The following is an 18,149-nucleotide window of genomic DNA, read 5'->3' as shown; positions in this document are numbered from 1 at the left end:
GCAAAGGCATGATTTTGCTTTTTCCTTATCAAGAAAATACATAGGAAAACGCATAATCTTTCACTCATAATTAGAGTAGCATCTACTGAGATCATGAGATCAATCAGTCATAAGATAATCTTCAAAACCCATTGATACTAAAAGGTAATTCAGTTCAGCTCATTCATCTTAAAAAATGCCTTGACCCTGCAGGGCTAAAGCTGCCCTAAATAGCAGGATCTATTACATAATCCATACTTAGGCTTATGTCACCGTGCTGGAGGGTTCTCATTTGAAGGAGAGCAAAATCTCCACTATTTAGTACAGGCTTTTAGTCTTTAGCATTCTTAAACAAAGAATTTCTGGACCCAACCGTCCCCATTGTAAAATAAGGAAGTAGGACTCAAGAAAGTCAGACATATATAGAAGTTTACAGGAAGCCATATAAGCTAGTAGAAAGAAATCTTTACTGAACAGCAACAATTCTAAAACACAAAAATTTGGGCAAAATTTTGCCTTACCTCTAACCAAGGACCTAAACTGCTTAAGACAGTTTAGTGGTGACACTAAAAAATAAAGGCTCACTATCACCACATAAATGGGAGATGGTTTAAGAAACAAGCACGCACGTTTACCAGGCAATGGCCTTACGACAGCACAATATATTTTGTTTTATTTTTTATAAAATTTATAAAATTTCTATAAAATTTTTATATTATATATGTTTTTTATTTTTACTGCTGTGGTTTAACCCCAGCCAGCAACTGAGTACTGCACATTTTCTTACTCCTCCTGGGTGGGATGGGGGAGAGAATCGGAAGAGTAAAAGTGAGAAAACTCGTGGGTTGAGATAAAGACAGTTTATTGGGTAAAGCAAAAGCCATGCACACAAGCAAAGCAAAACATCATCCTGTGTAAGCACTGCTCAGCAGTAACAAAAACATCTCTGCATTATCAGCCCCATCTTAAAGCACAACTCCATAAGATAGTCCCATACCTGCTACTAGGAAGAAAAATAACTATCCCAGCCCACCACAGTATTTTAGGTGAATCTTTGCATCTATCAATAACTTATGTGAAATAATATTTTGTCACTCATGGTATTTATGTTTGGTAATTTATGTTTGGTATTTATGTTTGACAAATTCAAGTAAACAGGGCAACTTACATTTTTCAGGTATTTTGACAGTTCTATGGTTTGACTAAAGTTCACAATGTCTGAGAAGTATATGCTATGAATCAAGGGGTGATCTAGAAATTCTGAGTGGGTAAGCCTTCCTTGCTGCTGATCTGAGATGGAAGCCACTGTTAATAGAAGAGAGTTTGTAAAGGAAGGCTGAGGGTGTAAGACTATAACTTTTTTCTTTTTGGGGAAAAAGAACAAAACAAAGAGACTGGAATTTGTAGAAGAGCAGAGAAGCAAATCAAAGAATGGAAGAAAATCATGGAAGATAATGGGAGCTGCAGGATGCTGAATATCAGGAAGATAAAAATGTATTTGTATATAAAAAGCTTTTGTTCCAATTAAGTCATGCAAAACATGGCTGTAAATGCTTTGGCTGAGTATTTGGCAGCATTCCTGTTTCTGATGCAAAATGTGATGCATCATTTTGAGCAAATTTGTAACATTATTTATAAAACAGTTGAAAAGTCAAAAGAAAACAAGCATATTTAAACAAGGTCAGACATGCTATCAAAACAAGCAGGAAACCTTCAAAACTCAGTTGCTTCCAAATGAGAAAACTGTAACAAAACATCATGTAAAAAAAGGGTCTGTTTATGAAGGGACCAAGAAGCAGTTAGACCATCTATTTCAAATATATATCAGACCCAGGAAACCTTTCAGAGAACTTGTGGGAACAACACAGAACCAGAGGGCATCCACCCAACAGATCTAGAGAAATACAGGAACCAAATATCTGAACTACTATCACATAATTATCAGAAGGCAATGCTCAGAAAATTCAAGCTTCACCAAGGCTCTCAAAGATATTGGGCTACTACAACAAAAAAAGAAAAGTTCTCATATAGAGAGAGAGGAGGGAATGGTTAAAAAATCTCAGTGTGAAGAAAGATCATTCTCTTTGTTTCCTGTAATTTTGTGTTTTCATTTGTGGAAATTACTATACTGACAAGCTACTGTCCATGTGAAAAATACTTGCAATTTCCAAATTCAAGATGCAATTCTATGAATCTTTGATTTCTATGATTAGAAATGTCTTTTCACTCTTACTGGATCTGCCTAATTTACAGTTATCTCCTTATTTTTGTATGAGGTTTTTTTGTTGTTTAGTTGTTTGATTTGGGGTTTTGGGCATCTTTTTTTGGCTGCAGTTGAATATTGATTATAAGTTTTGGAAAATAAAAAAAAAAAAAAAACCAAACAAACACATTAAGTTCTGTATCTTTTTTAAAAGTAGCTTCTACTTACCTGCTTTCTGACACTGTACTATCTTCTCATATAAGTTATCTGTATTTTCAACCAGAGTCCTGATGGTGTGAATCATCTGTACAGAAAATAAATTAAAATATACAGAATATCAGTAAAATTAAATTTTTACTTAACATTTTTCATCTGCAAATGCTGCTTAAAACTGAACTCAAATTGATAAACTAATATTTATCATTAACATAATGAATACACTTATTTTCCTGGTCATAATGAGGCAGAGAAGTGCCCTAAACATAGCACAAAGGCATAAAAAATACAAATATTTTGGGCTGGGACATGTGAACACTGAAGCAAAATGTCTACTCCATAACTCACTGCCTATCAAAGCAACTGGAAATCATAAAAGCAGGCAATTCACTTTTGGTGGCTTGGGTGAGATAACATGGATGCAATTTTCCTCTTCCTCATTCACGCCAACATTCAGAATGATGATCACTCATGACCCAGTGCGTCCTTTTTTCCTAGGCATCATTCCATTGCTTTTCCAGATTTTTTCCTCTACATTTTCCCTTTTGTGGCTTGACCTGCACATATGTATGAGACAATGCTTTACAGAGGAAAACAAATCACTTGAGGCTGGTAGTGGAGGATAAGGAAAATAAATTATTCCTTTAGCTGATCTTTCTAAACAAAAAGCCTTTCAGGGAAGCCCAGCTGAATTCCAGTTACTAAGATGGAACCGCGCAGAATTTTCAGCCTAGGGTATGTACTGACAAGTAACAACTCTGCTTCACACCTTACCCACTGACATCTCTGGTATCCACTCAAGCAGACAATTTTCTCTCCACTAAAACAGCGACTAAATTTTTGACATGTTACTTATGTGGGTGTTCATGTGGAACTTGCTTTTCCTTAGGAGACCACAATTCGCTTTTATGAGGAGGAACATTCCATGTTAGAGGGAAAAAAAGCCCAAACCTCTCTAACACTCTTCCTCAGAGAAAAATTACTGTAAGAGGCATGACTTCCACACACATATTAGAAGCCTTCTCCAGCTGAATGACATTGAGGCTGTTTTTCTGAACATTGCTCCAAGTAAGGCATAAATCAATTTTGAGAAGCAGGCAAGCAAATCTCAGATTTTTGATCATGATAAGTGTGCAAGCAAGTGAGGAGAAAAAACACCTGCACAGACAAACTACTCTACAGGCTTCTATAACTGTCAGCTGCACAAAAACCTGGTCTAAACAAATGACAAAGCATTTAAAAATAATTCCAGTTCTATTTCTATTATTTTGGTTTGAACCAATAAAGAAAATGATGCAAACCCTGAAATTTTTAGCTCATGCTACACACAAACAGCATGTGAATAAGAAACTTTAGCGTATGTGGAGATGATCCTATTGGATAATTTAATTTAATCCTCACATCCCAATTAATCTCTGTTTAAACTATCTACTTAGCCTGATTTATATTATGTCAGTTGTCAGGGTTGTTTTAAATAAATGTAAATTATAATATATGAAGTAAAAATAACCTGATCAGGTTGCTAAGCTGCAAGTGAAAAACTTCAGCTTATCCCATTTTTAACTGGAATGTTCTTTGAATATAAATATCAACTTTCACTCAAGCAAAAACTACCTATAAATAGCATTATGGTGATTACTATTTAAGTGTAACAAATTGAAGACAATTTAAATAAGAGAATACTATATTTCACCCACATAGGGAGTGCTGCAAACTGACTATTCCTAATCAGCCAAGGAGAAAGCCCTGTTCCACTGTGTTTCATTACTATTCACTCTCTAAAAAAGAGCTCACAAATTGAAATAAGATCACTATAAATTTGCTTGACAGACAATGATTTACCTGTTTCAATATGTATGTCACATAATATATTTGTTTCTGCAGGGAACTTAAAGGGAGAGAACCAAAACACAGCTGATGTCAGCTGTATACTTCCAATAGCCGATGTTATTTTGCTAACTAGCTGAAAGGAAACTGTAAAGCAGGTTTTTCAGAATTCAAAATCACCTTGAAACATGAACTGCTGAGCATGTATGACTCTTGGACTTTTCTGGGATGCTAATACACAATAATAAGGACTAGAGAGGGATTCTCCATCAATATGAGTCCTTTCACTTGAGCACTCTTTTGAGTGGAGTTCATATAAAAAAGAGGACAACTGTCCAAGGTATTTGTTTTGAAGCAATTGTAACAAATATTACAACTACCCTACTCTGTTTCCCTAACCCCATGTGTATAATGTAATTTCTAAATCATCTCTGTTAGGTCCTATTCCAGACACAGAACATATCTATCTGCTCTGCTTCCTTCATATGCCCTACATGAACATCACATAATTTAGAAGCAGTGAAGAACAAGTCTTAGCTGATTGGAAAGCTTACTCTGAGACACTACACTGATTTTCAGAAATAAGAGAATTCTAAGATGAATAAAAATACTTACATTACTGCTTTTTTGATTACTTTCTGTATTGACAAAACAAAGTTTTACTAGTTCTGCAGAGGAAAGGAAAATAAACTAATCGCTGTATTAATGTTCTTTCATCATGGTTAGGCTAACACTGAAGAATTTATAATAACATGCCAATTTCATATTTCACAGCTCCAGCATGGAAAGCTGCTAAATACCCTCAGATCAAAGGGAATGCCTCTGCAAATTCTGAAGAAAAATGGCAACGTATTTCATGTGGCAGAAATTATTCTAATATCCACTTTTGTATTACCAATACCAGTAACAGTTACTTTTATTATCTTTGGTTTCTAAAATACATACAAAGTTGTATTTAAGATTAACAGCCCTGCAGAGCAAAACTGGCTGAGCTAGCAATAATTCAGGAATTGACTGCCACTACCATTCCATCAGTATTATGGAACACCCCAATTTTCAAATGTCCTTCCCTAAGAAAACAATGGAGTAGCATGCTGTGTGCATGAGTAGGTCTCACCTTCTAATTGTGCTTGATTAATAAAGCAATAGTATTAGTTCATTCTAATTTTATTTTTACACTGCTCTTCACCCCACAATCACCTTTTAGTATGTACCCAGCTATTTGTTGAATTTCTCTATGGAGTGTTTGAACATATGAATTCTTTCTACTGTTCGAGCCAAAATTATAACCTCATGAAAACACTCATGTAGACATTCACAGAGACTGAAAGACTTTTGGTAGACACAGCATATGGAACAACTATGTATAAATGGCTATATTTAAACAGAAAATTAGCCTAATCCAAATGATACTGGTATGTATATGTGTGATTGATATAAAAGTGAAATAGAAAATGATGAGCAAGCAGGAACTTCAGTATGAAAAACACTCTATATGCAGCAGAGTAAGACATTAAAATCTCAAGGGAAATTAGAGGTGGAAACTGAGGAGAAAGACCAGGTAGAATGTGCTCTACACTTCTAGAATATTATCAGTGGCAAATCTGGAAAGAGAAATTGAAACAAATGTAATAGGGAACAACCAGTTACCACCTGATCATTAAAAATGTATTGCAAATAACCCATGCGTATTCAAGAAAAGAACACATGTTACATAAGTTTAGGAAGCTATATTTTCTAGTAAGCCTTTCACAATACTGATTCACATTCCTAACCTATGTTGCCTTTTTTCTAGAAGCAAAGATTCAAAATATCCAAAAATGTATTTTAAATATAGAACTTAAAAGATATGCTGAAATTGCTTCAACTCTCCCTTCAATTCCCAGCCCCACAACTATAACCCAATCTTAGCATGACCAGAGAACTTCTCAGGTACTCATTACAGACTGGACCATCTTACTTTTTTTTGTTGGTCAATGGAAAATGGGAAATGTAAAATGGTACGCTTTATGTGCCTTGAAATCATCACATTTTTGCAGAGGTTGAGTTGACAGTTTGATCTATTTGTTATATTTTTCAAATTCTATTTGTTAAATCATGCAAGCATTATACCTAGTTACTCTAACAAATGGACAAATGTCAAGAAAGATATTTTTTTAATTAAATTATTATGAAGGGGGTTCAGAAATAAACAGTAAATGATTAGTCCAGAATTCTCAATAAGGATGGAGACCTGTATTATTATAGATATTGTTCCTACCTTAAAAAGCCAACAATGATGGTTAGAAATCCCAATTGTTGCTTCAAACTGATGGAACTGCATTGTTAACAGTCCATCACTTATGTGATGCTGTCCTCACAAACCAAACTAAAAACTCATATACTGAAAAAATCTATCGTCCTTCTCAGCAAAACAGAGCCCTCTCATTAAGATGGTTACTTAAAATTAAATATATACATGTCTAGACTACCCTTTAGGATAATTTTTTAATGTTCAAAGTTTGTAGTCTGATTTGTAAGTGCTATGAGTTAACACTATGTAGATCAATGCAAGTGCTCACATGTACACACACATGCATGTATTTGAAACTATTTATTTAATTTCAGCTGTATTTAAACAAAATCTATTTCTATTAGGCTCACACAGACAGGTCTTCTGGTAGAAGATAAAACATTCTGTTTATGCCCCCAACTTGGGGAAAATATGTAACCAAACTCAACTGTAAATATTTTAAATATCCCATTCAATATAGGCCTTGGGAAAGAAATCTTAAAACCCCAGGATTTATCCAATCCTCTGCATGTGAAACTGGTTGACAGCACACAAGGAGACATCAGCTACATTTTAAAATGGAAAATCAACTAATGATAAACTGTGTCTGGCTGATGAAACTCAGCGAGAGAAAACACCTTCACTGACAGAATTGCAACACCAAGGATGAATGCTATTTTTAGCAAGAAAAGCATACCACACATTTAGATTTCGAAATCTGTAAATGTGTTGCCAATACTGTTAGACCTACATTCCAACAGCAAAACTGAAACCATACTTACAGTAGGTGTAAATCAAATCTTCACTAAAATGGTGCTAACATTCTACTTTCATTCAAACCTCTGCATATTAGATATATTTCTGAAATCACAAACTATATCATTTCTAATAAATACATGTGTTTTCAGTATTCAGAAGCCAAACTGGAGCTCTTAACGACAGTAATAAACATGTAACTTGCACTTTCCAGACATTTCATTAAACGCAAGTTGGTACAAATAGCACCAGTAGCAAACAACACTTCACAAAAATAGGAAAACCAAATAAAGGGCATCCCAAACTGCTAATAGCATCTGCACCACTTCAACAGATGTGTTACACAGTGAGAATCAGAAGCTGCTACCACTGCCCCAAGGAGTAACAGCAAGGAAAGGAACTCTGGTAGGCACTCCTTATAAACTCTTTGCCCTCAAGAACCATTATAGGTAACGGGAACTCAAATAAAACATGGTCAGTTCTAATTGAATGTCTGTATAAATTGTATCCAAGCAGTCCAGTATTCAGTGTCAATGCACCAGAAGGCATCTTTGTTGTGGCACTGGAACAAGCAGAAGAACTATTCTTAGTCCTCCCAGTGACAACTGCCATGGTCAGTTTGCTCTACAGCTGCATAAGTTGTTTTAAACTATATGTGCTGCCTTTTATTTTCTGCTGGAGAAGAATGGTGTTATAGCAAATAAGAAAGGAAATTACTGTAAAATGAGATTGCAAACCCCTACAACTCAAATGAGTTGTTCTAACACTGTGGACACCACATTGAAAGAATTCTGTAACATCCAACTTCTAACAGGACCAGCATAAACAGAAATCGACTTCTACCAAGAAAAAAAAAGGTTTCCTCTGCTCTGCCAAGACTGTCACCTCATTGTAGAAGGCTACAGGTTGGCTAAACATAATTTCCCTTTTGTAAACCCATGCTGAGCTTTTCCAGTCTCTTTCTTGCGAGGCCACAGCTGAAGCGTTCATCCCAGTTTGGGGTTTTTCAGTACAAGAAATATATGGACTACTGTCCAGCACAAAGCCACAGAGATTTAAGGAACTGGAGCATCCATTGTATGAGGGGAGGCTGAGAGGGCTGGGACTGGTCAGCCTGGAGCAGAGAAGGTTTGGGGGGAATCTTGGGTGGTCAAACACTGGAAGAGGTTTCCCAGATTGACTGTGGAGTCTCCACCCTTGCTGATATTCAACAGCCAACTAGACACAGTCCTGGGCAACCTGTTCGGTCTGATCCTGCTTTGAGCAAGGGGTTGAGGTTAGATCATCTCCAGAGGTGCCTTCCAACCTAAATGACTCCATGTAAAAAAGAATTTTAGTGAAGTTAACATCTCCAGTCAAAAGAACTGAGCTGTCTCGCTCAAGACAACAATCAATAATAACTTCATTATAAATAAAAATTAGGTGTCGTTTTGCACAGGAAGTTCAAAAGTCTATAAACAAAAGCTGATCTTTCTCCTATCCAAACACAGTCCAAAGTATCAAGATAAGAAAATTAAGCTTTTAGCTGCTACTTCTCTACAAACAAAGGACTCATCACATCAAACCAAATTTCCTTCAAAGCAGTAAGGTTTTTAGCAAATGTATTGTTTAAATTAGAAAATATTTCTTCAACTATGCAACAAAATAAGTTTAACACAGAAGCACAGTCATTGAAGTTAGAAGAGAGCTCAGGAGGTCATCTGGCCCAAATTGCCTTGCTCATGCAGGGCCACTTACCATGGCTGGCTGCCCAGGGCCATGTCCAGATGGCTTTTGAGTGTCTCCAAAGCTGGAGACTCCACAGTCTCTCTGGGCAACCTGTTCCTGTGTTCAGTCACCCTTACAGTCAAAAAGTGTTACCTGATGTTCTGTTAGGGCCTCCTGTTTTTCCTTTCATGCTTTTTCTCCTGTCACTGGGCATCAATGAAAATAGCCCATCTCTGGCCTCTTTGCATCCTTCTCCTCAGGCATCTATATACATTGATGAGATCCCCCTCAGCCTTCTTTTCTTCAGACTAAACAGTTCCAGTTCTCCCAGCCTTTCCATGTAGGAGAGATGTTCCATTACCTTAGTGGCCCTTTCTTTGAGTCTTCAGCACATCCATGCCTCCCTTGAGCTGGGACCAGACACAGCACTGCAGGTGTGGCCTCAGCACCACTGAACAGAGGGGAAGAATCACCTCCTCAAGCACAACTTATGATATAATCAAGTTAATCAAGTATTATGTTTCTCCTTAGACTTTAAACCACCATCCTCTTCCCCAAAAAAAGCAGATTAACTTTTCCATTATGCTTACTGAATTCACTGGCATAATGTGACAAAAATGTAATGCTGTACCTAACAGTGGCAGTTTATCCATTTAAGTGGGAAAAACATAGGAAGAGACTCATGGTTTAACTTTTTCAGCCTACCTTTCCTCTCCCACCTCTTTTTGAAATGTTTTATAATGTAGAAAACACATACATGGAAAACAGGTTTTTTCCTCAGAAAGAAGCAAGACATGGTTATGCCATAATACATTTCAGGATCAAAATATTAAAAAAAAACACTTAATAAAACTAATTCTTGTAGGCCTGAGAAAATATAGGACATAATCTGTTCATAATTCTGCAGTATCCCAAAATAAATTCGTTTCCCCCAGTTTAAGAAAATTGACCAAAGAAACAAATGGTCCACAAATTCTCCATTAAAGAGTCTTCTATTTGTTCTTAGTTCCTCATGAGTCAAGTATATGAGAAAGACTAGGTTGAAGACAGAGTAAATATAATAATCAGCAGCTCTCTTCCAAACTATGCACCCAGGGATAATAAAGTCTTTTAAATCCAACAGTCACTTCTTTTCACTTTCCAGATAATCTGGTTTTTGTAGCAAAATGATTTTCATAATTTTAAAACTAAAGCTGATAGAATGAAAAACTATGTGAAAAGTGAACAATAAGTAAGGACACGTATAAGAATGAAAATATCCTCTATGTGTATAAGAAGCAAAAATCTATCATCTGTGTGAAAAAATTAATAGGGAGTTAATAGGTTATTTCTGAAATGAGAACTATTTGTAATAGTTCTAATAGCCACAATTTTTTTTCACACAGATGGAATCAAAAAGACAAACACTAAATTTAAAATTTATCAAGAAAGAGAACTCCTATTGGAAATATGGAATACATATGAGAAGGTGCTATGCCTTTGACCTATTTTTGTGCTCTCCCATAAACATTTCATTGGACTACATTAAAACAGGACAGAAAGCTACACGAGCTCCTCTTCCTAAGTAGCCATATTATTTTATGCTCTTATGAATACCGTGAGTCAGCCATTAAACATAATGGGATTAGTGAGAGGATACAAAAAGCTTCATCGTTCATGCTCTCAACAAGAAACACAGAAATCTTGACTTCAGAGAAGCATTAAATTGTCATTATCAGAGCTTTTCAATCAATGCAAAACAGCTCATACTTTACAACATTTGGCACTAGCCTTGAGTATCCAAAATTAGACATTTGTTTTGTGGACTGAAAAAGCCCAGCATAAACTAAGGTTATCATCTGCAGCTCTGTTTTTGGAAGCGTAATTACAACCTTCATGCTGTTATAAAACAGGAAAATAAAATCTAATAATAAGCAGCACAACTCTTTCTGAAGAAACTGTCCAAGCTATTCACTATATTTTCCTTGAATGCTTTGTTTTCAGTTTCTGCAACAGACTAACAGCTACACAATCAGTAACTATTTCAATTCATCTCAAAAACCAGGATCTACAATTACTATAATTTATTAAACACGGCAAAAGCCATTACCTGGGCTATTTGCAATATTAAATTGCAATGAATGATGTATGTTTTCTCTTAGATCTCTTCACCACCAAACTATATCCATTTATTACTTAAATAAAGACATTTTTTTTCTGCAGAGACTTATAATGAAAGTAAGCAATACTGTAGAAAGCCAGAGACAATAATGGAAACAGTGAGACACTGTGTGTTATCGCAATTTAAATACTGCATTTGTATTGCCAACTCTGAAATTTGCTGTTTTAACACACATTATAACAATCTACCACTAAGACTGAGAAAGCTGTTGAAAGTCTAAGCAGCTACATACCTCACACCTCGATGATCTTTGCAAATCTGGGGGCAGCATTAATTCATACAGCTTCCAGAGTGCTTAGCTACTTTAGCTAGATCAAAGTTGCAGGAGCTATACCTACTATCTCTAATCCACTTTTACTGGAAAAACCCACCCTTAATGCAAAACTCAGCACAAGCAACTGTCTTTAACAGTTCTTTTCCTGCTGGAGCACCAGGTTAAGTCCAACATTCACTTTAGCTACCAGAAAAGATCTAATGACTTTAAAAGTCTAAAAATTTAATGGTAACTTTATTTTAATATAAGCATTTGAAAGGACACTTTGTCAAATGCTTTGGAAAATCTAAGCAAACTGATCTGCTGTGTCTACATGTTTTTTTGACATCAAAGAACTCCAAGGGATTAATGAGCCCTTCATTTTATAAAAGCTGTATTGACTCTTCCCCAACATGACACATTTTCCATGTTTCCTCTAATTTTCTTCCTCAAAACAGTTCCTACCCATTTTCACAGTACAGATGTCATCCTGTCTGATCTGTAATTTCATCATCTTCCCTGGAAATCTCTTAAAACACTGGTACCACACTAACAACTTTGATAGTCAGTTTCAAGTGAGAGAATACACACAACAATTAACAGTTTTGATACATCAACTCTTGGGATCTTTCAGAACTCTTAAATGAGTATCTCCTCTTTCTGGTGTATTATTTTCCCAGTCTTTTGCCTCTCCTGTGTAATATCTTCTGTCAGCATTTCACTTATAGATGAATTCTCCAATTATTCTTTCATAAAGAAGTGTTTCATGTGAAACCTTAATCTCTACAGCTAGATGGACGAAAAAACTAACTATTGCAGCTTTGCCTCTTTAGCTGGGGCTTTCTTTTAAACATTGATCAACTAGTGATCTTACATAATCTTTGACTGACTTCTGTTTCTGCTTTTTCAAAAAAGAGGTTACTGTTATTTTTAAGTCTGTGCAGATCATTTTTGAAATTTTTCACTGTCAGTTTTCTTTTATTTCTTATTTAACCATGGCAGGGTTAAATATGGATCCTGACTTCCCCATTTGCACGTGACTTCAGCTATTTGGAAGACACATTCTTTTCATCAGAACCTACTCCATTTTCCACATCCTCCTCAAGTGTTTTTTGATAAGTCGTACATATTTATTTCAAACTCCCCAGGCGGTATCTTTAGTGTCTGTGATGTCTGTTCTTTTGACTACTTCTTTTATCTTTTTGTTTTGTTTTATGTAGTTATGCTCTCAAGTATAAAAGCAAGGAATAATAGCTTTTCAATCTTCTGTGTGAAGCATTAAGTTCTCTTCTTCATAAGCTAGATAATGCTAAGAGGTAAATTGTATGGAACAGCCATGGAGCTCGACTTCAAAGTCATGGGCTCAAGAACAACATTCTGAACCAACTGAGCTCAGAACACAGCTATCATAGTCTATGCCAGTCACATATTCCTCAGGAAAGTCACTATACAGACAAATCGGAATTTTCTTCACGTGCGCAATGCAAGTGGTGAGCAGATGTTATCGTGTGATTTTAAATCATGTGATATCCAAAGATTGAGTTCTACTACAGGAGACTGGTGACACTGAACTCAGCCTCCTCTGACACATTCAGAAACTGAACATTTAGGCCTGTGCACAAGCTGAAGCAACATATTCACTCAGTTTTAGGAGAGAATTACCAGCACTGGATCCAATATTTTTTGGTTGCCCCAGAAGTTTGCAACCTCAAAGGGAAAGAAGGCTTCTCAGCTGAACAACTCTGACACATTAGTAGGCTGAGTTCAAGTAGAAAAGTCTTACTCTACTTGTTCTCTCAAGATACAAATCTATAATTACAGTATAATGATTGCAATCTTCCTTATTGTATTTGCACAGTAACCATAACCAAGGACCTACATTAACAACAGGTAACTAATACAGATTTTATGAGCTAAGTGTAGCTCAAAGCAGATCTCCTAATCACTCTTTCTTAGGCCCTGTGAAAGAGGCAATGGATATACCCTTTGCTTCCTTCAGAATTATGAGGTTCAATCCAGCATGCCAAATAAAGAAGTGCTCCACTGAATTAATCTATATTAATATCAAGATGAGCTTTAAAAGCAAAGAATATTTAATATTTTGAGCAGTAGCTGAAGTATGAGAGGAAGACTAACATTTTACCAAAACCTTGACAATCAGTCCTTTTCAGATAGGCTTTTAATAAGCCCTATTAGTATCAGTCCAGTTTGCAACTCTGCAAGGTATAGTGTCAAACTATCTGCTTTCCAATGGGAGAGACATGTTCAAGTTCAAAATCAGGCTATCTTATTTCGTTCATGTCATTGCTGAAATTTCCAACTCTGTAACATGAAGTTAATTTCTGCATGATTGCACCTGCAATCTGCTGTATTGAGTCAGTAGCTGGAAAGAGACAAAATTAAGGTAACTGGATTTAAGCTTACTACAGCACTGCTCATCCCCAATGATATGGTGTTTTCCAATTTAATAGCATCACTCCATTTTAATACCTCTCATTTGCATTATCTCACAACCCCCACCACCAATAAACACAGACCTGCTTTCAAGTCCATCCTAAGGTGTATATACAAAAAGCTATTCATCTCGATTTATTTCATTTAAATCAAGTACAGACCTATACTGCAATTCTGTAGAGATTCTGAATCACAAAATCAGCTCATAATTTTTTAAAAAAAATTAAAAACCATGCCCAGAAACTGAAAAAAATGGAACTAGCAGCATTATCTAATTAGGATTTAATAACATGTATTCCCAATTACTGTAGAAGCACTACTTCTTTTACACACAGGTAATCTGCCTCTTCTATGTTTGTTTTTCTCTTAGAAGTAAATGCCTGCTAGCAAAGTTAAGTAAACCTTATCCTCAGCAGATAGGACACTTCATCCTCCACTAAGGGCAAACAGAGACCGTCAAGTTCTCAACGGTATCTGGCTTTATTTGTATGGTCCTCTAGCATATCTTTGCAGTGTTATTATACTCATCACTGAATAATGCTGCAGACTCAGGGTGAGATAATTTATTTTTTTCTCTTGCCATAGTATAACTTTTAAGGTTTACTTACTGTTTATCTTAAAGATTATAAGACATTAGAAAAAAACATGCAATGGTGTGGAAGAGGCACTTGCCTTAACTCCAAGCTTCAGTCTGCAGCACTGATCAGTGATGGGTGTGATGACACCAACAGAGTGCATGCTGAAGTATCACATAAAGGAAGCTGAAGTTCATGAACAAGAGGGAAAAATAAAACATTGTTAAACAGTGAAAAGATGGTAGGGTGAAAAATACTCAGGAGCATGGAGAAGCTAAAGAAAAATATGCACCTTAAACTTTTGCCTTTCTCAAAAATTCCTAGCTATATTTGATTTTTATTATGCTGAAAAAATACTCCAGTTCCTGTAACACGGGTAGGAGGGTTTTTCAACCTATGACTAGTACTAGCCTTGATCACTTAACAGCTCCTCCATTAATTGAACAGTGAATGCAGACAATTTAAGAAAGCACTATGTGCTATTTGTTTAAAGGTAAAAACCGCAAGTATCTATTGATACATTATTTTACTATCATTTACCTCATTGTTTCTTTAAAAAAAAACATTTTACATTGAAAATACTCTTTCCTTTCCACGTGCCCCTGCAGTATTGCACTTATTTGCAATTATTTCAAGGTGGACTGACTGTCCTGCTGCTAAGGTCTTGCATTGTTTTTCACTTAACAGAGTAACAAGGACTCCTTCAAGCACTCCCGGTGAAAACAAATTCTGAATAATTAAAATCTTGAATATTATTTTCTATGTTTATTATCATTTTTATAGAAAAGAGAGTATTTTTGACACATAAGAATCCCCTCATTAGCTAAAAATATCATAAAGCTGAAACAATCACACTTTGAGAGTGCCATCACATGTGCCACAATGCGAGGACACACAAGGTAGTGACAGCCTATCCATGCATTTATGATACCAATCAAGGTTTGTTCCGTAAACATTGAACTTTATCTTTGTTATCCACATGATTTCATACAGTACTTGACACACTGGAAGTACACAGTTACATAATTCTGACCTATATTGAGGCCTAAGCCAGCAGAAAGTAAGACAAGTAAGTAATCATGACTCTGACAGTACATCTACCCTTTCTCAATTTGGCATACAGAACTCTCATTATTAAGCAGAATTTTACACCCACGTATTAATTAATCGTGACAAAAATATCCCCGAGTCAAAACTAATGAGGTAAGATTTGTCCTTTTGAGGGCTCATTATATTAATATACACCAAAACCATACAACCTCCCCACAATCTATAAAACTGTCAGACTCTAAACATCTGCCACTATAGCAAATACCAGCATATGAACTAAACAGAGTCACATTTCTTCTCTCTTTGAGGAAAGGATAATACAGATGTCTCCCACTGTTTCACAATGTGCTTTCACAGAAATAAGAGCATGGGAATATGTCTCCCATGGCCATCTTCATTTTCCAGCTTGCCCTACAGATTTTAATTGCCTAAAATCTTTTGTCAAACTGAACAGAGTATTGGCAAAACCCAAATGTCACAAATTAAAATGCATCTCATTATTTTAACTTATAACATTTATTTGATTAAAATAACCTTAAATTTATTTATCTTCAATATCATTAGAGCTAGAAGCACTATCATACTCTTTGTTTGAAATTGAGTATTTCTATTTTAGGGACAAGAAGATGGAAGATTTTTTTTGCCAGTAAAATAATGTTCTACTATTACATGTATAAGTGTAGATTTCTGAAGTACAGAAATATTCAAATCATGTATTGAGTATAAGATGTGTGTGGTAAAAAACATATGAGAGACAAAGAGCAAACTAAACTTAGATTGTAAAGATTTCTGGAGGCACAAGTCACCGTTGTCTAAGTGATATTCAAACAAAAAAATTATTCCAGATTTAGAACTAAGATTTTAAGTACCTAGAATAGCTTAATAACTAACAAGCAGCATCACCACATCAGAACAAACTGCAGGTAGAGACATCTCCATCAAGAAAACAGAACATCTTTACATGTTGCAGCTGTAATCTCGACAGTCAAGCTTGCTTACATCCTAATTATAGCGATACCCTGCAAGCCACCTCTAAGAGGATATACACTATCTTCTTGTAGCTCTACTATCATTCCAACCAGATTTTGTCATATTTACAGCACCACTGAACTACATAAACTCTGCCTAAATTGGTTATTATCAATGAGTGTTTTTTTGACTTTGGCATACCATAGTGCCAAAGCTACTTTTTCTTTAGAAAGCAGCTTACAAGATACATATGAAACTGGGCTGCTGGTTCATTGTTCTCCTTTTTTTTTTTCTGGCAAGTGACTTGATGCTGCCAGGTGAGGTTTCTCATTTTGGCACACAAAATTATTATGAAATTATCATCACGTGAAAGAAAACATTAAATAAATGAATAATCATTACACTAACAAATAAATAAATTATTAATAACTAAATAAATAAGCAATTACACTCTGCCAGATTACTTCAGTGGAAGTCAGGAGGACATTTCAAATCACACTCTTCTGGATCTTTTTTCCACACTTCAAATTAATGCAAAGCAGAAGTAAATCAGCATTGATTGATGTAGCAGTTCTTCCTTCCTTTTTTCTTGCAACATGTTTAATTTCCAATCTCTAAAGACACAATTTTTGTATTTACTGAAACATAATGTCTGAAGTTAACATTACAGCTGCTTACATATGTAAAAATGGCTAATCAAATGACATCTGTAAGAAAGACAGAGAAAGGGAAAATAAAAGTGTGTGTGTAGAATTTTACATGCCAAGGTGTTTATGTAACTACAATACCTAAAAGCAGTGCCTGATGTTCTTGTATTCTATGCTGAGTCAAACCAAAATAAACCAAGGTGCACAAAGTAGAAAATGTAAAGTAGTTAAGAGGTTTATAGATATACAGTAAGTTTCAAACAACTGAAAAACAGGTAAATCAATACATCCTCCACTTCATGTTAAATCCTCTTGATTATAACCACTTTACCTTCTGAAGTGTACAAACACGTGTTTGCATGCAGTATATTAAAAATCTCTGTGTTTTACTCTGTATGAAAATACTACGAATTGCTGTACATTCATGGAAATAACTTTCAAACAAAAGTAATGAAGCACAAAATGGGAAGTCACAGGTTAAAATTACTTTTAAAACAGGCATGGTACAGTATATTACATATATATTTTTAAAAGTCTTTCAGACAATATAAAACAGCCACAAAAAACTACTCACCATTTCATATGCTGTTACAATCTTTTTCAAGACCTCTGGAACAATCCCTTGGAGCTCCATTGTCGGATACTGATCACTGAGATTCACTACTACCAGGGGTGTATTATCAGGCCCAACTAAGTGCATGGACACTGCCAAAATGCACTGCATAAGATTTGCTACAGGAGAGAGGCCACATAATTCTTTGAATGAAACTACTGCATTCTGCAAAAAGGAAAGAAAGAGTTTCCTTTATAGTTAAATATGAAATTTAAAGTCTTGTTATTTCAGGATAAAATACTTTACTGTCATACTTGAGCTACAACGTTGAGCTACAATTACCACAGTTTTTCCATGAAGAACCTGCATTTTCGAAACCAACCAATATTACACATACATCTTACAAAAATGTTAAAAAATCAAGGAACGCAGTACATGCCACAGGAAAAAAACATCTATTTAGAACAAGTATATCTCCTCTCTATCATGGCTAAAATTAATTATGGAAATAAACAGATTCTAAAACA

At 35.4% G+C, this 18,149-nt stretch overlaps 1 protein-coding gene across 2 annotated transcripts in view; it reads right to left on the bottom strand.

Annotated features, from left to right (window-relative positions):
* The window catches only part of PLCL2 (phospholipase C like 2), a 98,479-nt gene that overhangs the window by 21,218 nt on the left and 59,112 nt on the right, over positions 1-18,149 (bottom strand). Inside the window, exons 4-5 of one of the 2 annotated variants that reach the window (XM_015618984.3) lie at positions 17,644-17,847; positions 2,411-2,486 (exon numbers count right to left, since the gene is read on the bottom strand). In XM_015618984.3, coding sequence (XP_015474470.1) covers positions 2,411-2,486; positions 17,644-17,847 — 280 coding nt within the window. Of the gene's footprint in view, positions 1-2,410; positions 2,487-14,500; positions 14,590-17,643; positions 17,848-18,149 lie in introns of those variants that run through there. The other variant, XM_033511897.1, reaches the window with a different exon arrangement.

Source organism: Parus major, chromosome 2 (genome assembly GCF_001522545.3).
Source record: "Parus major isolate Abel chromosome 2, Parus_major1.1, whole genome shotgun sequence".
NCBI lineage: Eukaryota > Metazoa > Chordata > Aves > Passeriformes > Paridae > Parus > Parus major.
The sequence above is the reverse complement of the archived record's forward strand: the minus strand, read 5'-3'. Positions and strand labels throughout refer to the sequence as shown.